General features: G+C 62.8%; 2 protein-coding genes across 5 annotated transcripts in view; both read left to right on the top strand.

Moving 5' to 3' along the window:
• Nucleotides 1-1189: 1189 nt before the first annotated feature.
• Nucleotides 1190-9387, top strand: Bsg (basigin (Ok blood group)). Of its 4 annotated transcripts, XM_047538133.1 has the most exons (9): nt 1266-1344; nt 5371-5718; nt 6541-6697; nt 7233-7315; nt 7459-7595; nt 7682-7958; nt 8461-8485; nt 8615-8682; nt 8759-9387. In XM_047538133.1, the coding sequence occupies exons 1-8, from the start codon at nt 1281-1283 to the stop codon at nt 8676-8678; spliced, it is 1155 nt and encodes a 384-aa protein (XP_047394089.1). In that variant the 5' UTR covers nt 1266-1280; the 3' UTR covers nt 8679-8682; nt 8759-9387. The 4 variants fall into 4 exon arrangements, with proteins under 4 accessions (XP_047394087.1, XP_047394089.1, XP_047394086.1 ...); XM_047538131.1 differs by lacking the exon at nt 5371-5718 and having other exon boundaries at nt 1190-1344; XM_047538130.1 differs by lacking the exon at nt 1266-1344 and having other exon boundaries at nt 5468-5718; nt 8815-9387.
• A 4249-nt stretch (nt 9388-13636) lies between these two features.
• Nucleotides 13637-19427, top strand: part of Hcn2 (hyperpolarization activated cyclic nucleotide gated potassium and sodium channel 2) — a 19728-nt gene continuing 13937 nt past the window's right edge. Inside the window, exon 1 of the mRNA XM_047538096.1 lies at nt 13637-14268. Within this exon, the coding sequence (XP_047394052.1) occupies nt 13637-14268 (632 nt within the window). The remainder of the gene's footprint in view (nt 14269-19427) is intronic.

The raw sequence follows: 19427 nt of genomic DNA on the forward strand, positions 1-19427 counted from the left end.
CAAGCACTCCACCACTGAGCCCAGCCCAGCCCGCGAATCCTGTCCTCTCTTTGCCCTAGACATGCCCCTTATCAGGTGCAGGATCTGAAGATAACGCCCCTCTCTGTGGATTGTCTTTCACTTTCTTGTCGGTGTCCTTGAAGGTGTCCTTGAGAGACATGGGTTCAGCCCCCAGCACATTAAAAAAAAAAGAGAGAGAAGGAGAAGGAGGAAGAAAAACAAGGGTTTTACTCCGACCAAGTCCCTTCTCTTGAAGCTTTCTGTCACCACTGGGGACCAGCAGCTACTCCCCCAAGCCTGGCAGAGCCCCCTCTTCTCGCCCAGGGCTGTCTGAAGTTCTGTCATCAATTAAGTGTTATTTCTGCACGTGGGGACCCCAGGGTCAGGTTCCCAAACAAGACAACAGAACTGGCGGCCAGTTAAATCCGAATTTCCTTTGTATGACTGTCCAAAACCTGTACAAGAAACATGCTAAGAAACAATTCGCTCTCCCTCTGGGTCTAGTCTGAAGGCCCACCGGCTACTGCTGTGGTGGGGGATCTCCCTCCCCCCCCAACTTAGCACCTACTTTTCTTTTTATTGTGATGAAATTTACAAGATATAAATTATACCTCCAAAAAGGGAAGAAAAAACAAAAATAAGCTAAAACTTACTTTTTAAAATTACTTTCAAAAGCTTTATTTGAATCTCATGTCCAAAAATGTGCCATTTTCACCAATTTCAACCTTAAACTTTTAAAAATAACGGGGCAAGCGGGTCGGTGGCGCACGCTTGTAAACCCAGCGACCTGGGAGCTGAGGCAGGAGGATCTGGAGTTCAAAGCCAGTCTCAGCAAGCGAGGCCATGTCTCAAAAAGTAATAACAACAAAAAAGGGCTGGGGAGGTTGGCGATATAGCATAAGGCCCTGGGTTCAAATCCCCAGGACGCCAAAACGTTCAATCCCCTGTACCAAAATAAATAAATAAACAAACAACAGAACGAGAAGCCGCGAAGCCCCGCCCCTCCCACAGGCCCCGCCCCCGCCGTCCGGCAACACGGCCCCGCCCCCAGGCCGGAGGCGTGGCCCGCCGGGGTCACGTGCCGCTGCCACCGCCTCCCTGGCGGCTTCCGTAGTGGGAGCCGCCTGGGCCGGCGCCGGCATACGTGCGTGTGCGCGCGTGCGCAAGGCGTGGCGTCCGGCGTGCCCCGCCCTGTGACGCCACCTGCGTGCGCGCGGCCGGCAGCGCCTCGCTCTTCTTATAGCGCCGGGACGGGGACGGGAGCAGGGAGGACGGGCGACATGGCGGCTGCGCTGCTGCTCCTGGGTTTCGTGCTGTTGGGCGTTCGGGGCGCCTCCGCGGCGGGTGAGGAGCAGGCCGGGTTCGCGGGTCCCCGGGAGGTGTGAAGGGGCCGGGCCTGGAGCAGGGGCCGCCGCCCGAGGTCCCCACCCCGAGTACCGGGTGGAGAGGTGACCCTGGGGTTTCTCGCCGTACTGCGGTGCCTGGGGCGAGGTCCCCGCGGCTTGAGGGGGAGAGGGACCCTGGGGTCGAGAGTGGAGGGGGCCCGCGGCTGGGGGTAGGATGTGTCGAGAGGGACCCCTGGGCGTTCTGAGGGGGGCCTAGGGGAATGGAAGTGGAGGGGATATCCTGGGGGGGTCCTGGACCTCGTGGATGGGGGTGAGAAGTGATGCTGGGGGTCCTTGAGAGATAGTCATACCTGGGGCAGCATTCCCAAGATTTGGGGGGGAAGGGGTATAGGAGGTGTCCACCTGGGGGTGACATCCTGAGGTTTGGGGGCCCTGGGCTGAGGGACACCCTATGCCTCAGGGAGCCTCAACAGAAGGGGGCGGGGTGGAGGGGTGCTGCCAAGTGTGAAGCCCCTGATCCTGCTGGTTCCTGCAAACAAGGGAAGACCTTGGGGAGTTCCTGGGGGTGGCAGTGACAGTCAGGGCTGCCCCAGTGTCCCTTCTTGGAAGTGTGGGTGCAAAGACCCTGATCATATTTTGGAGATGATCTCTCCTGTCTGACCAGAAAGGGGAAAGATTGTTCTTGGAAGAAGGCCTCAGAGGCATTGACCATGGCCTTCGCAGGGGAAAGGAGATTCAACTCTGGGTGCTTAAGGAGCCCCTCTCGACGGGAGTCAGGGCTTCAGGCTGGTCCAGTGCCTGCCCAGCCCGTGTCCACAGTCTGGACCCTGCAAGGCCTGTGGGATGCCTGCATGGTGACCCATCCTGCCTGGTTATGCAGACAGCTCTTGCACCTCTGTTACTGTGCTGCCGGAGCCACGACCTCCTCCTACAGGGCTTGGCACTCATCTGGAAAATGGCTGTGTGCTCAGATGAACTGGGACCACGTGCAAGGAATGGCCCTGGCACTCTCAGTACTGGGCCTGGAGGAATTATCATTCTTGCTGGGATTTGGACCCTGTCTCCATCTGGCACACACTCGTGCTCCCTGAGTCTGGTCTGTACTGCTCTCTTGAATGTTGTCTGACCTGGGCAGAGTGAGATGGTGTCCAATCCATTTCCTTCCTTACAAGTGGGCAAATGGAGACCTAGGAGGGGAGTCAGGTGTTCAAGGCAGCAGCAGCATTGCCTCAGCCTCTGGGATTAAAGCAGGAAGTGCTGTTTTGGCAGACTTGGTGCTCAGTGCTGCACACAGGGGCCTTCTGGGAAGAGGGCCAAGGGGTGTTTCTTCAGAAGAGCAAGATGGCACTCTTGCTTCATTGGGGAATTTTCTTCCTTTATTTGAGACACCCCCCCCCCCCATTTTCTACTGGGTTAAGATTTATCACACAGATAATGAAGGCAGAACACAAGGGTCTGGTGTTCTACTGCAGGGGGCCCAGGCTTTAGCCAGGCAGCAGTGCCTGAGCAGTGGATGCAGGGCATTGGACAAGGGCCAGAGAGGGGGCTGCCAATAGCAGAAGCTTCACCCAGTGCTCCTGACCCATTTTAACGTTTCCTCGTCCATAATCAAAAGGGCCCTTTATTGGCCTCCTCCCAGGCAAGGGCCTTAGTCCCAGCAGTGAGGCTTGCTCTCTGGGGCAGTGCAGATTGGAGCCCCCACAAGGGGAATGAGGAAGATAAACTGCAGGGGGGAGGGGCTGGAGCCATACCGACCCTGCCTGGGTTAGGTTCAGTGCTCTGCATGTAGTGGCTAAGTGGGTGGAGGACCTTCACCTTTTCCAAGCCCAAGCCAGTTTTTGCCAACAGAAAGCTAGCAGCTGGCAGACTCCCTGCTCTCCCCTGGATGGCACAGGGAGCTTTGTGGCACTGATGTGCCCCCAGCAGGCAGAGCCTCTGTGGTGTGGGAGGTGTATAGGGCCACCTGGGGTGTGTCTGTGCTTGATTATCTGACTCACTTTTGTACTTTGCCCTTGGAGGGACTCAGCCTGAGGGTCAGGGTGTATAGCCCACCCACACAGAGTGGATACCTCCTGCGTCTTGTGGTGTAGTGGGGCTGGGGTGAAGCCCCTTTCTTCTGAGTGACCATGGCAGGTTTCTCCTGGCGAGCTTGCCCCTCAGAAGCTCCTACTGGGGCCCTGCTGAGGTGGGCGCCCCGGGTGGCATTTGCTAGCCATTTGACTTAACCTGAGCCCCAGGGAGATGGGTAGGTGAGTGGACATGCCCACAGCCAGCCTCCCAGCACGTCCTCCCACTCCTGGCAGCTCTGCGTGGGGGAGGAGGGAGGCAGGGCGTGGGCGGCCGTGCTGCGCTCTCTGGGAGGGGCCCTCTACCATATACGGTCCTACCCTGCAGCGGCCTGGCCTCATGCCCTGCCCGGTGCAAGTGGGCAGGGAGAGGGTGGCTGTTTTTAGATGAAGGTGAGTGCTGGATGTGGGTTGCAGATCACATGGCAGGTTCCAGGCTTGTCTTCTCCAGGCGGGTAGTGGAGGGACAGGAGCTCCCATGGCCTCTGCTCCTGGGTGCTGGCATCACCCCCAAAGCTCTGCCCAGTGAAAGGCAGCCATAGGCTGCACCCTCCTGTGTCTGTGGCCACTTAGAGGGAATGTGAACAGGACCTGCGCATGGAGCCTGGCTTCATTTCCCACAGGACCCCTCACATTCCCGAGACTGAAACATAGAGACCTTCTCTGGTTCCCTGGTGTGTGACCATTAGGCCCAAGTAGCCCCAGAGACAGGGCAGCCATGTCCAGGCATGTCAGCATCTGCAGCCCCTCTTTAGGAGCCTGGTAGAGAGGTGGGGCTGGGGCAGGTGAGGGTCAGGCCTGAGAAGCGAGGTGGCAACTTTGGAGCCACTTGCCATGAAGCCCCTGGTGAAGTAAGGTTGAGCCCAGAAGCAGGTTCTGAGGCCAAGGAACGCCCTGCCCAGCAGGAAGGCGCTCGCTTCCTGCCCTGACTCACTGCTTCCACTCTGCCCCAAGCTGCTAGTTTTGCAGTCAGGGAAATCTCGTCTCCCATGAAATGTAGGTTACCTGGAGGTGATCTTTTCATAAAAATGGCCCTGCCAACAATCGCTAACTCTGTCATCCCCTGCCCTGCCTGCGGGTCTTGAAACCACTCAGGTGGGCAGGTGCCTCCCTTGCTCCAGAGAAGAGGACCTGGGACCTGGGGGCCTGAGACCTCTTCTGCCCTGGGAGTCGGGGCCCCTACCTGCCTGTGCATCTGCAGACGTGCTCTGCCCCAGGCAGTTTCAGGGCGCATGCGTCAGTGGCAGCAGTGAGGGATATGAGTGTCCTCTGCCCCTCTGTAGTTCTGAGACCTTCTGTCCCATTTCAAAGAAAGAACCTGCAGGTGGCCAGAGACGGGGACTAAGATCCCACCAGGATTGCCTGGTCCTCCACCAGTTGGGCTGCTCTCCGTGTCTGCCTGACTGGTTGCCCTGCAGGAATTCTGAGTGTGTCCTTGGGGAGGGAGTGCCTGCCCTGTGGGGTTCTGGGGCTGATCCGCCCCAGGACCGATCCAGTCCTGATCCAGTCCTCACGGGCAGAGGGACCCGCGCGTGCTTGGGAGTCTCTGAGTGGGTGGTACCTCTCCCTGGAGGGGACCAGGCTAAAGTGAGGTGCTGCCTGTGGGAACTGTCAGGAGGGCTCTGACAGGCCTCAGTCACAGCCTCCAGCTTCTAGCCTTGTGTCTTGTTTGAAGCCATCTGTGACCTTGTAGTTGTGTGCTAGTGTCCCCAGCAAGGACCCGGCCCAGGTGGGCATGCGCCGTGCTGAGCTCCACCGGCTCGAGGCCTCAGTGTTCTTCCCCACCCTGCTGCACCCAGCTCCTCCCCACAAGCTGGAGGGAAGCAGTGTTCACTGTGGACAGCCCTAGCTAGCTCTGCGCCCAGGCCTGTGGTGTGGACGTCCTGGCCAGCACTGACCCTTTGCCCTCAGGTTTCTCCTCCCTCATAGTAATGGCGGCACTAACCCTTTCCCCATAGCTGGCTTCATCAAGTCTCCACTCTCCCAAGAGGGGTGGGCGGGGGGCCGTGTGGAGCTGCACTGCCAGGCCGTGGGCAGCCCTGTCCCCGAGATCCAGTGGTGGTTTGAAGGGAACGGTCCCAATGACACCTGCTCCCAGCTCTGGGATGGCGCCCGGCTGGACCGCATCCACATCCACGCCACCTACCACCAGCACGCGGCCAGTAGTGTGTCCATCGACAAGCTCACCATGGAGGACGAAGGCACCTACGAGTGCCGGGCCAGCAACGACCCCGACCGCAACCACCTGACCCGGGCACCCAGGGTCAAGTGGGTCCGTGCCCAGGCAAGCGTGGTGGTCCTCGAACGTGAGTGGCCAGGGTGCCTGCCTCAGTTTCCCTTTTGTGCCACCTGGCCCCTGGCTCCTGCTCGGTAGCACCCAGATACCCCCCACCCAGCTCTCTATCCTGCTCCCCACCAAGATCCCTCTCGCCTGGACCCAGGGACTCCCGTAGTCATGGGTGGGCTTGCTGCTCAGTGGGTGCTGGTGTAGCCTGCGGGAACAGGCAGGCCCCACCCTCTGTTCTGGGTTCTCTGCATCCCACTCCATCCCATCCGTCCATCTGCCCTGCTCTCCAGTGCCTGCCCAGCCCCCTCCATCCTGGCTGGCCCGTCTCCCCTGTGCGTCTGATCAGTGGGTCCAGGACCTGCCACTGCGTGGCCACACTGAGCGTCCACACTGCTGTGCTCAGCCCAGGCATGGGCCTCCAGAACCCTGGGGGCTTTTCAGCTTTAGCTCTAAATGCTTTCAGAGTCAGTTCCTGAAGGGCATGTCGCAGCCAACCAGGAGGTCTGCTCTGCTGGGAGCAGGACTGTCTGGCTGCCCCTCAGCCCTGCAGCAGGTGAGGGTGAGGGTCCCAGCAGGCCCCAGTGTGGGGCTGCTGTCTTGGACGGCAGTGTGTCCCTCGTTCACAAGGGCCAGGCCTGTAGGTGATGCCTTGGCCCTTGTTGGGGTTTGGGAGACGTCATCTACCCTGAGCTAGTCAGATGTCCGCAGAGGTTCCTCAGGTCAGTGCTGCAGCGGCAGGAGAGGCGCCTTGGATGGGGCAGTGGCCTTGGTCTGCAGTGAGGACGCTGGTGGCTGGCGGGGTCCTCACTTCCTATGTTGACTGTCTTGCTTGGCTTCCTAGCGGGCACCATCTCGATCTCTGTGGAGAACGTTGGCTCCAAGACACGGCTCACCTGTGCCTTGAATCATAGCGCTGCCGCGGTCACTGGCCACCAGTGGGTGAAAGGCGACAAGGTGCTGAAGGAGGACACGCTGTCCAACCTGCAGACAGAGTTTGAGTGAGTGGGGGCTGCTGCTGGCAGGCTTGGGCCCCCAGGGCCTGGGGCCCCGGGTGTCCTCTGAGGTGTGGAGGCAGTGTGGGCAGGCCACCCTGGACACTGGGGACACAGCTGCCACCTGGCCTGTTCCCCACATGTCCTCAGGGTGCTCCTTGGGGCCCTGCACACTGGGAGACCTCAGCAGCCGAGCACTGTGCTGCTCTCTGCCCACCCCTGCAGCGGGGCCTTATCCTAATTGGGGCTTCCTGGCTGGGAGCACAGGGCCCTTTGTGTTGGGCTTACTGGAGCAGACAGGCCATGGGCACAGAGCAGGCCGGTGGCTGCAGCAGGCTCATTAAGTAGGGCTGGGGCCGCCTCTGGTCCACGTCCCCTCCTGAAGACCTCACTGGGCATCCCTGGCAAGTTGCTGCCCATAGCCTTGCCAGGGCTCTGTGAGGCTGGGTCAGGACAGCCCTCTGCTGGCCACAGGCACCCAGTTCTTGGGTGCAGGGCTACCCCACCCTGCAGAACCAGGCTCACCCCTGCCTAATTGCAGGGTGGACATGGAGGACAGCTCGGGCAGGTACTTCTGTGTCTTCCTCCCTGAGTCCATGGGCAGGGCTGAGATCACAGTGAGCGGTGAGTGCATGACGGGACACCTGCACGGGGCCTGGCCAGGGCAGTCTGCCATGCCCTTCTGGGTGGGGCTTTGCCTGGGGGCTGAGGGGCCCAGGAGCAGCTCTGCAGGGTCTGGGCATCAGGCTTCCTCCTTGTCTCTCCAGGACCCCCCAAGATTAAGGCTGTGAAGAAGTCTGAGCACGCAAATGAGGGGGAGGCAGTCACTCTGGTCTGTAAGTCAGACTCCTACCCACCCGTCACCGACTGGGCCTGGTACAAAATGGTCGACTCCCATTACCAGGTGAGGGCCTACACTGGGCACCCGGGGCTGCAGGACCACAGGTAGGGACCCTGAACTCCCTGTCCAGTCTGACATAGTCCCCCTAGGTCATCGCCAACGGCTCCCAGAGCAAGTTCTACGTGAGCTCCTCAGAGGCCAGGTCCGAGCTGCGCATCCAGAACCTGGACATGGGCACCGATCCTGGCACCTACGTGTGCAATGGCACCAGCCAGGAAGGCACGGCACAGGCTGAGATCACACTGCGTGTGCGCAGCCGCCTGGCCGCCCTCTGGCCCTTCCTGGGCATCGTGGCCGAGGTGCTGGTGCTGGTCACCATAATCTTCATCTACGAGAAGCGGCGAAAGCCAGATGAGACCCTGGATGGTGAGCGGCAGTCGAGGGGGCCACGGGTGGGTGGGGCCCTGGGGAAGGCAGGGCTGCCCACAGCCTCACTGCCCCTTCTCTCCTCCCTGGCCACAAGCTGGCATCCTCCACGGTAAGTGGTGCTCTCTGCACCCCCAGGCGCCCTCTGGCCACTGCAGGCTTGAGGGCTGTGGGGCCGGTGAGCCCTTGACTGCATGGCGTGGCTTGGGGCCCCGAGCGCCTGACGTGGCTGCGTGAGGCAGCAGCCCTGAGCCTCTGCTGGCGCTGGGCGTGGCGCCTTCACACCTGCCCTGGATGTGGGCTGCCTGCATGGGACAGGGCCCTGGGCTGTGCCTGGCTGTTCTTTAGCCAGGGGGCGGGCAAGACCAAAGCCACGGTGTGTTTGGGGTGCACGGCGAGGGTGAGAGTACCAGCTTCCCTGCACGGCTGCTGCCTGGAAGGGCCTGTGGCTCGTGGCCTACTGATGCCCGTCTCCTCTCTTCCATGTTGGCTGCACCCACAGATGACGATGCCGGCGCAGCTCCACTGTAAGTCCCAGCACCAAGGGAGGGTCGGGAGCTCCCGGGCGGGCAGGCAGGGTGCTGCGGAGGCGTGGTGGGTTTTGGGGACGCTCTGTCCTCCAACACATGACCTGAGGCCCTGCCCTGTGTCCCCAGGAAGAGCAGCGGGCATCATGTGAACGACAAGGGCAAGAGTGTCCGTCAGAGGAATGCCACCTGAGCAGGTGCACGGCGGCTCTGGGACCCCCTGGCCCCAGGGTGCAGGGTGGGGCTGGTATTGAGGGACCCCTGCCCCCCCAGGCACCCCAGGACGGGAACCGCGTGCTGGAGCCCAGTGTGTGCATCTGTGCCTCCAGCAGGAGCCCATCCCCGTGTGCAAGATCCCGGATCCTCTCACCTCCGAGAAAGCCCACCCTGCCAGAGCAAGCCAGCCAGAGTGCAGCCCTGCTCCCGTTCTAGTTGAGACAAAGTAGGGTTTACGCGTAGACTGCTGTAGGTGTTCTCCTCTTTAAATGTGTCACTGGAGCCCAAGTGTCTGAGTCTTCTGGCCACGCCTGGGCTCCCGGGTGGGCGTGTGGCCCTCCCCCAGCCCCCAGGTTCAGCCCTCTGCCTATCTGAAGCCAGCGCTGTGTAACTGCCCCTGAGCTTCCATGGTTGTTTCTTTGTGAGGGTTGCAGGTCTGGTTTTGACCCAGGAGCGACTCAGGGACAGCTCAGACCTCTTGGTGGTGGAGGGGGGCCTGTCCCTCTACTCACTCACTTGCAGAGTGACCCCTTCACTGCTCCCAAGTGACCCTCCACTCCCTCCCAATGTCTGCATGCCAGGGGACAGGACACCAGGACTCCCCAGCTCCAACTGTGAGGATAGCAGCGCCCCCTTCCAGTGTCGGGCTTGGTGGGAACCCTACAATAAAGACTGACCCCACCCCACCTTGTGCTCACCTTGGCTGTGATGACCCCAGGTGGCAGGACCCTGTGGGTGGCACCGTCCTGCAAGCACCCAGGGCAGTGAGTGGAGTCACAGGTGTGGGAGGCCTGTGGGCAACCTCTGCTGTCCCCCCCACGTGCTCTGAACCTGGAGCCCAGGTGTCCTGCCCTGTGAGTCCCGCGAGGTTCAGGAACAGGCGGCACCTCTGGCAGGGGGTGGCCTGGGCCTCACTCCAGCTGCCCGTGAGACAGTTTGCCTGCCAGTCCCTGCCTTGCTGGGTGCCTCCCTGCCTCTCAGGAAGCTGAGGCAGGAGGATTGCAAGTTTGGGGCCAGCCTGGGCAACTTAGCAAGACCCTGTCTCAAGATAAAAATGGTGGGGGTGTGTTGTGTCTCTAGCACCACACACAAACCGAGGCCTGAGGGCACTATGGGTAGTGCCCACAGTGAGGGGGGCCTGACCTCAAGAAGGGGTTGCCTGCACACAGCCTGCCCCAGTCCCCTGCCTGTTCTGGCTGCTGGGTACAGGTTCTAGAGGGGAGAGCGCCCTGCTGAGGGCCTGGAGCAGAGATCCGACCTTTAGCAACACTCCTCCCCAGTTCCCAGAAAAGCAGAAACCTGGTCAGATGTGAAATTGGCATATCCCAGGGTGGGGAGTGGATCCAGAGAAGCCGGAAAATCCTGGCCCATGGCCCATCCCTAGGGCAATCGGCCTCAAGATTGGCCAGAAGCCTAGGGTGACTTTGGGGCTGCACCATGCCCTCTCCTCCGCTGCCACCAGGGGGCCCCACACACCCAGCGAGATCCTTGCCAGGGCGTGGGCATCCCACCCAGAGGATCAACTGGGCCAGCCCCTCATGGCCCAGCTTCCTGGGCCACTGGCTGCCTGGCCTCTCTACATCTCCAGCTGGACCCACCTGAGTCCTCACCTGCCTGCATAAGACCTGGAGTCCCAGGCAGCACCTGGTAGCCATTTACTCCGACCGGTCACAGGGGTGCCCACTCGGGGCACACTGGTGCCTGTGGTATGCCTAGGCTGGATGGCCCACCTGGGGACACTGCCCAGCCCAGCCTGCTTGGGGCTGCTTCCCTGGGGGCCGAGCACTGCCCGTCCTGCCGTGTTGCTCCCTCTACCTAGATGGGCTGGCAGAGCCTCCCGACGAGGGCGTGAGGTGAGGGTGGGGCTGCTCGCCAGGGATTCTCTGCCCACGTGCGCCCGGTGTGGCCCGCAGCACGCCACCTGTCCTGCGCAGCCCTGGCTAGCGCCAGGCCACTGCTGGGTGTCTGCAGTGCTGCGAAACAGGCCTGCTTCCCAGGGGTGAGGTGGGGCCCCGGCACCAGGTGAACGGCCTTCGTCCAGCGCTTGAAGCCTTTGGGAGGTGGCGGCCAGGGTCCCCAGGAACTGTGGGGTCTCAGCAGCCCCAGCCCCCAGGGGGCAGAGGGGCAGGGCCAGGGCTAGGCGGCCTTGCACAAACAAGGGCTCATTCATGGGCTGGACTCCACCCAGACTGGCGGCTGGTGGCCAGCTCCTGCTCCAGGCTGACTGCTGCCAGCCCCCCGGCCCTTCCTGCCCCCTGAGGACAGCTGCCCTCCCACCCTGCTGTGCTCCCACCATCCTGGGGCCTTGGAGGCACTGAGGCCCAGGAGGGAGTGTCCGCCTGGCACAGCTGAGGGGCGAGGAGCCCTGAAGCAGAATCACCAGACATGGGTCTCTCCCACCTCAGGACAGAAAATCTGAGCAAATGCCAAGTGGACAGCACAGAGCTCCCTCCCTGTGCAGACACTGGGGAGATAGGCTGGGCGCTGCAGCCAGCCACACCCACCACCCACCTCAGGGCCGCGTGTGGCCGAGACCTGCCCGACTGCCCCTTCCCAAGCCTAGTTTCACCCACGTAAACCTGGGCCCAGTCTGGCCAGGCAAAGGCTTGGACGTTCACTGAGTGCGGGATGGGCCTCCTGGTTCAAGTCCACCTCCCTGGTCCTAACCCTGTGTTGCTCACATCCATCCGGGAGCTGGACCTGCGGGGGGCTTCTGAAGTGCTGTGAGGTGCAGCAGAGGGAAGCCCGGAGCTGGACACCTGTGAGCAGCAGGGCAGGGAGGAGGTCTGACGTCCAGTGCTGGGCCACCCACGCCAGAAACAGCAGGGCATGGGGGTTTCCTCAGAGGCAATGGGAGCCACGAGGTTCAAAGCAGCAGGACAGTATGGACTACCCAGGGGTCAACTGTGGCCCCCAGGCCCTAGATCTCCCTGCCTCTCACCCAAGCCAGTGTGACCTGGCCTCAAGGCCTTTGCACGGCCATGGTGCCTGCCTGGACCCGCTTCCCCAGAAGTCCCTGTGGCACTCTCCTCCCGTTTCAGGCTTTCCTGGACATCCACTTCCTCATCCCCTCTGGCTGGAGTTCCTGCCAGTGGACAAGACGAGATCTTGAAAGCTCGCATTCCTGTGCTTGTTGTGTCTCCTCTGCTGACCGGGGGCCCCACTCTGAATCCCAGTCCCTGGATCAGGTGCTTCATGAGTATTTCTTGAATAGCTGGATGAATGGCAAGCCCTCTGGCCTGAGCGGGTGGTTAGTGTGAGCTGTCCCTGAGTTCGCTGGTGATGCCGGGCCTAGGGTGGGGGCCGTGGGTGGGGAGGAGTTGCCAGAACCTAGTGACCAGGACCCCAGGCTCAGAGAGGGATTAGGGCCCCCAGAGCCCTGAGTCCTTTATGAATCATGGGCAGCAGCAGAGTCCATCAGCCTCTCCCCCTGCCAGGCACGGTGGGTCCCCTGGCAGCCAGGCCTGCCTCCTCTGCATGCAGCAGCAAGCCCCAGGGCTCTGGCGACCTGCCCAGTCTGACATCTTCCCAGGGTGAATATGAAAGAGCCCCCTTCAGCCGGAACATGCATCGGCCTGGGGTGGGCTGCAGCCTGGCACTGCCAACTCTGCTGCTGACTGCTCAGGGGTGAAATGGGGGTCCCCAGGTTCAGGTAGCCTGGCAGGAGTGACGGGGCTCAGCGCGTCCACTGTCAGATGAGACAAGCACTGGGACAGGGCCTGTCCCTCAGTTACTACTGAACACCTGCTGTGTGCCTGACGAGCCACATCTCCACCCTCCTGGCCTCAGTGTCCAGGAGGAGGAGGGCATCCAGAGTCACCGTCCAATGTGACATCAAGCCAGGAAGATCATGAAATCCAGAGGGTCCAGGAGGGTTCTGGGGGAGAAGGGCTCAGGAGGGTCCAGGGTTGTCTAGGAGGGTCCCAGGCAGCAGGATCCCCACCATTTCCAAACCCTCTCTTCCTTGTGGGGGCCTCTCCTCTCTCTCCACTTCCCTTGAGCCCCTCGGTCTCATGTCAGCCTCCCCGACTCTGCAGTGGAGCTGGGGTAGAGTGGGGGACTAGAGTCAGGACCGAGGTGACCTTGCAGAGCCCACTGGGGCAGCTCGACCCTGACAAGGGGGCTTCCCCTGAGGGGAAAGCCTGAAACCATTGGAAGGCAATGGTGAACTAAAGCCACCAGGCTCATGGGAGTCCCCCGTGAGCTCCAGGGCACCATTTGGGGTTGGGGTAGACAGTTCCCTTGGGTGGCTCTATTGACCTCTTCCTGCAGGACTCTACCTCGGTCTCCCACATGCAGATTCAGGAGAGGGGATGAGCGTGGGTTCGCCAGCCTCCCAAAACTGACCACACAGCCCTGCAGGCAGCTCCCCACGCACGTTCCAGGGGTTTTGTCCAGTGCACGCACGCGACAGAGCCAGGGCCCTGGTGGCCTTTACAAGCAATTTTTTATTAAGGAAATTTGCACCTAGGGAAAGGAAGGAGGCCGGCACCAGCGCGGGGGCGGCGCGTCTCCCGGACCCGCGTCACCTCCGGATAGAGGTGAGCCCGAGGCGCGGGGAAGGGCCTCGCAGAGGTCGCGCGCAGAGGCCCCAGCCCACAGGCTGGGCTCGGTGACCTTGGGTACGTCCTTCCACTTCGCGGGCCTCAGTTTCCCCTCGGAGAGAGGCCTGGACGAGCCTCCAAGGCCTGGAGCCGCCTGACCTTGGCCCGCTCGCTGCCTCGGGCCTCAGTTTCCCCGGCGCAGCCGTGTTGGAGCGCGCGGGCCGGGGGCTCGGGCGGAGGCAGGGCTCGCGCCCCCGCCCCTCCCCCGAGGTCGAGGCTCCGCCCCCCGCGGCTCCTCCCCGTCCCGCCCCCGCCTCCCCCCTCCCTCGGGCTCGGGCCGGCGGCGGCGGCGGCGGCGGCTCCGCTCCGCACTGCCCGGCGCCGCCTCGCCATGGACGCGCGCGGGGGCGGCGGGCGGCCCGGGGAGAGCCCGGGCGCGACCCCTGCGCCGGGGCCGCCGCCGCCGCCGCCGCCCGCGCCCCCCCAGCAGCAGCCGCCGCCGCCGCCGCCGCCTGCGCCGCCCCCGGGCCCCGCGCCCGCTCCCCCACAGCAGCCGCCGCGGGCCGAGGCGGCGCCCCCCGAGGCGGCGGACGAGGGCGGCCCGCGCGCCCGGCTCCGCAGCCGCGACAGCTCGTGCGGGCGCCCGGGCACCCCCGGCGCCGCCAAGGGCAGCCCAAACGGCGAGTGCGGGCGCGGCGATCCGCAGTGCAGTCCCGCGGGTCCCGAGGGCCCAGCGCGCGGCCCCAAGGTGTCGTTCTCGTGCCGCGGGGCGGCCTCGGGGCCCGCGGCGGCGCCGGGCGCGGCGGGGCCGGCGGACGAGGCCGGCAGCGAGGAGGCGGGCCCGGCAGGGGAACCTCGCGGCAGCCAGGCCAGCTTCCTGCAGCGCCAGTTCGGCGCGCTCCTGCAGCCCGGCGTCAACAAGTTCTCGCTGCGGATGTTCGGCAGCCAGAAGGCAGTGGAGCGCGAGCAGGAGCGCGTGAAATCGGCGGGGGCCTGGATCATCCACCCGTACAGCGACTTCAGGTACCGCCTTCGGGAGGGGCCGGCCATCCGGAGGGGCCCTAGAGCGGCGCACGCGGGGGCCGTCCTTGGAGCGCCCGGGAGGGCGGGGCAGCGCGTCCGGCCGGTGACCTCGGAGGGGGCCCCTCGGTGACTTCGGGCGTGCCCGAGGCCCGCCCCAGAGTGACCAAGACGAGGGAGGCTCCGCCCTTGGGGAGACTGAGGGGCTGAGTGTGCTCCCGGGTGACCCCGGCGCGCCCCTTCCCACGCGCCCTGACATCCCCGGCACCGCCTTGCTGCAGGTTTGATGGGCGCACGCTGCGGGCCACAGGGCCAGCGTCTGAGCGCGGAGGGGCGGATAGGACGAATAGAGGGGAACGTGGGCGCGGAGGAGGCAGGGGAGGAGGGAGGGAAGGGCGCCCGGGAAGGACGCGCCCGGGCGAGACCGGTTGGGAAGGGGTTAAGCGGTCACGGCGCACTCCACCGTGTTCACCTGAACCGCTCGACAGGCGCGTCTGGGTAGCGTGCAGAGGGTGCAGAACGGGTGGGGGTCTCCAAGTTGCGTCTCCCGCCGAGCGGCTGCGGGGTGTTCCCATGTGTCGGTGGGCATGTAGATGTCGGTGTGGATTTGTGTGGAGAGCCTTAGAGCAGAGCCACGGCCCGGTGTGCTTGCGGACCTTTCTGGGCGTGCATTGTGTGACCGGCGAGAGTGGACAGTGCGTGTCACTGCAGGTCGCGCGTGTGCGCACAGCAACAGTGACGGGGCGGAGGTCCTGGGGGCGTGTGCCTGGTGATCTAGGGGAGGCGTGTCCCCAGGGGTGTGTCTGGTGGGTCACTGAGGCCTGTGTTGGGGTGGCGTGTGGGTGAGCGTGTTCATCGGTGGGCGGTGTGGTGAGCGGTGTACAGGGTGTGCGGGAGTGCGTCCTTGGTGGGGCGAGAGTACCGTTGTGGAGGTGTAGACGCGAGCGAACTACCACCCCAGGCACGCGGGTGAGAGGTTTCAGCACCGCGGACAGCGCCCGGCCGGGGAGTCGCCTGCGCTCCCGCCGGGGGTTCTCCTCCCCCAGGACTGGGGTTCTCCGTTTACTCCTGGAACCCCAGAGCTAGGCAAGCAGCGCTGTAGGGCTCTCCCTTTTCCTGCCCACTCCAAACCTCCAGTGCTTGACAACTGGGGAAACAGACCTAGAGGCACACAAGTCAGGGACAGAGACTGGAGGAAATTCCATTTCCAGTCCACAGGCATGAGATCTTCCCCAGCTGTGAACGACCCACAGCCTGGACTTTGGGAGAGGCCAGAGGGAGCAGGGGCCCATAGGGCTGCTGGGACCCTCCAGCCTGCATGCAGGGAATGCTGACATTCCTGCTCGGAGTCCAGGCGGCAGAGTTTGGACCAGGGTCTCCTACTGCTCCAGCCTGCAGTGGTACAGGGCGGCCTTGCTGCCTCCAGCAAGGGCTCCCAGTCTGCCTGGCCCCACTGCTAACAGGGCTGTGCCAGCTGGCCAGAAAGGGGCAGGGGCAGAGCGGGTGAGAGAGGCCTGCAGCAGTACCCGCTGCCCAGGTTCCTCTGCCTCAGCACCACTGGCACCTGAGAGCTTGCTATGGAGTGGGCTCCAGGCTGACCCTGGGGAGGAGGCTTGGGCAGGGGCTGACCCCAGGGTGCGTGGGAGGAGGTCCACTGGAGGAGCTGGCCTGCCCCCACAGGTCCCCCACGGGCACAGTTGCTTGTGGGACCCTGGGCAGGCCTGGCCTGCTCTGCATGCTGGACCATGGGGGTTCACAGGCCACTGTGTGGGTCTACTGGGGTCCGGGCTGGCAGGAAGGCTGAAGTGAGGGGTAGATGGGGAGTGGGCCTGGCCCGCCATCAGGACTGTAGGAGGAGCAGCGGCCAGGTTTACCGCTGCAGCAGAGCAGCTCTGGCCTCCACTGTCTGGGGACCCGCGCCCCTGCCAGCCCTTCTGATTGAACGTGGGCACTGATGCCAGGCAGCTTACCAGCAAAGTGTCAGAGACACTTCCAATGCTGTGCTAGCACGAGACCCTGAGGTCCACCCAGGCCCAGGGAGGAGGAAGAAAAAGGGGTCCTGGGAGTGTCGCGGACAGCTGGGGTTGTGAACGAGCAAGGCCTGGGCTCAGTGCTCAGCACTGCATTTAAACGGATAAGACAAAGGCCCATTGCCAACTAAAAATATAACAAAAAACCGTCATGGACACTGGGGCACCTGGGTGGCTGGTGGGCATCTCTAGGAGCAGAATGGGCAGCAGCCCTAGCTCCCTGCCTGGCGGAACCTCTCCACTTCCTCGGCTTCCCAAGCTCGACTTGGTTCCCGGATTGGTCTGACCCTGTGAATGCCCTGCACTGCCTGGCACCAAGAGGGGCTGCTGTGACCAAGAGCCCGAGCAGCAGGCTGTGGGGTGACCCCAGGTGGAAGGCGTCCCAGCTGAGGGAGGAGGACCTGGGGTGGGGCAGGAAGTTCCCCGGCAGCCCACAGGGAGCAGTGCCTGGGGTCCTGTCTGGCCTCCCGTCCTGCATCTTTCTGAAGGCAGGAGATGGCACGGGGGGTCTGACGTCCACAGTCCTGGCAGCATCCTGCGGGCTCAGAATGCACAGTGTCCTCTCCTGCCCTCTGGTGAGCAGCAGCCCTCTGCCTCCAGCCCGTCCCGTCAGGGACTGGCATTGGGAGGGCGCCCGGGACATGTTTTCCAAGAACACGGATGCCAGGCAGACCAGCAGGTCTTGAGGCTCACTGCTGGACAGGTCCACCCTGTGGAAGCCAGGGCCAGTACACAGCAGGTCGACCTGGCGCTCCACAGACTGAGGCTCCTGGGAGCTTCGGTGGAGCAGCGGGTCCAGGCACACAGGATGATCTGACTTCCCTCCCTTCTGTGCACACCTCCCTTCTGTGCACACCTCCCTTCTGTGCACACCACAGCTGGGGCCTGAGCTGAGTTCCAGCCCCTCCTCCAGGGGACACAGGGCCTGGGAGGACGGGGAGGACCGCCTTCTCCAGCACCTGGTTCCCAAGTGCGCAGAGTGGCTGGGAGGGAGCGGCCCAGGCAGACCTCTGAGGGCAGAGCAGGGGCAGTGGGTGTGGCTCTGGCCGGGGGCGTTTCCCTCCCTGCTCCTCTGTGACAGTCACTGGGTGGCCCCAGGGCAGCCACTTGCCCTAGAGAACAATGGCCGGTGACTCCCTTTCTGCCTTCCTCTGGCTCCCAAGTTGTAAGTGCCTCTGACGTCTGACTGCTCGATGCTCCAGGAAGGTCCTGGAAGGACAGGCTGAAGGGAAAGAGGTGTGTTCCTCTCTGGCCCTCAGAGGACCTCAGGCCAAGCCAAGACCTGCCCCCGAGGATCCCCAGAGCCTGATGGGACGGGGGCCCATCCGCCAGCGGCCAGTGGATCAGCAGGTCAAGGCCAGTGCCCCTGGCTCTGCAGGTCCTGGGTCATGAATTCCTGCAGAGTAAACAGACGTGACCCAGCGGTGGCCAGAGTTGGGGTGGGGTCCCCCGCCCGGGGCTGGGGGCAGGAGGCCAGCTCCCACTGGGGATTTGGGCCTAGGCCTCCTCTGGTGAGGAGGGAGGACTGAGGTTGATGTGGAGGGTCAGGAGGCCGGTGGCCGCTTCAGTGCCGGAGCCTGCCCCATCCGCTCAGCATGCCTGCAGCTCAGCCCCTGAAACTCACCCGCCGGCCAGCAGCCCTGGCTCTCCCTCCCCACTGCTGCCTGCTTGTCTCTGACCCTCGGCTGACTGTCCCTGCCCGTGCTTCCCAGGCATCCAGACCTCCTGGCTCCTCCTCCTCCTCGCCTCCTGCCCCACGGAGGCCTCAGGGCCTTTGTACCTGCAGTTATCTCTGCCTGGTCACCATCCCTGACCGGTGGTCACTACCACAGATGCCACCTCCTCCAAGCAGCCCTCCCTGTTCACTTGGGCTCTGGTGATGCACACCATGAGACGCTCCCTTGGTGTGGGTTCCCCTTCTGTCCTGCTTGGTGGGACCCAGAAGAGGGGTCATCACAAGCCCCTGACACCTGGCAGGGTCAGAGGGCGCACGCCTCTTCCCTGCCCACCCGAGGCCCCTCTTGACTTCCTGCCGCCTGCAGACTAAGCCCACTCGGGGGCTCAGGGCCCTGCTTCTCCTGATCAGGGATCGGTGGACTGCCTCCTGGCCTCTCGCACCCACTGGGGACACGGCCGCCCCGCCTGTCCACCCAGCCCTGACCTCCAGCCTGGGGCCTCAGGCTCTGGCAGTCAGGCTCCCAGGACCCCCACCCGGTGCCCGCAGGGGCTGCAGGGGGCTGGCAGAGCCCTCTCGGCTGGAGGGGCTCTCCCTGACCCCGCCGCGCAGCTGGGCCGGGCGAGCCAGAGCCCCGAGCAGGAGGGGCGGCCGGCCCAGGCTGAGGGGCCGCAGGGCTCCGGCCTCCTCCACGGCTTTATTTATTTACTCATTTATTTAGTCACTGGGGGTTGAACCCAGGGGCACTTTACCGCTGAGCTACATCCCAGCCCCTTGCATTTTCATTTGAGGCAGGGTCTCTCTAAATTGCTTGGGTGTGATCCTCCTGCCTCAGCTAGAATCGTAGGCAAGCGCCATGGAGCCCGCTGATTGTTAAATCCAGTGCCACACTTTTTTTTTTTAATTTTTAAAGAATTATATATTCTGGTGTTGGATGGACCTTTATATTTTTTATGTGGTGCTGAGGATCAAACCCAGTGCCTCACACTTGCCAGCCAAGTGCCCTATCACTGAGCCACAACCCAGCCCCACACTTTTAGTATGAATAAATAATCATAAAAATCTAAAGTGATTGAATTAAAACAATCTTGAAATTAAACAGCAAGAAAAATTTCAAGGAATCTTTCTAAGAGTTGAAGATTAATGTTACTTAGCTTTTTTTTTTTTTTTTTTGGTACTGGGGATGAAACCTGGGGGCACTTTATCACTGAGTTACATTCCCGGCCTCTGTATTTTTTATTTTGAGACAGGATCTAAGTTGCTTGGGGCCTCGCTAAGTTGCTGAGGCTGGTTTTGAACTTGAGATCCTCCTGCCTCAGCCTCCTGAGCCGCTAGGATGGTGGGTGTGACTTGAACAGGATTTAATTGTGGTCATTCAGATTCTTGCTGAGAAATCCCTGGAGAGCTGAGTGGCCCTGGGCAGTGAGTGCCCAGATCAGTAAGGAGGGCCCTGGGAA

This window comes from Sciurus carolinensis, unplaced genomic scaffold, assembly GCF_902686445.1.
Source record: "Sciurus carolinensis unplaced genomic scaffold, mSciCar1.2, whole genome shotgun sequence".
Classification (NCBI taxonomy): Eukaryota; Metazoa; Chordata; class Mammalia; order Rodentia; family Sciuridae; genus Sciurus; species Sciurus carolinensis.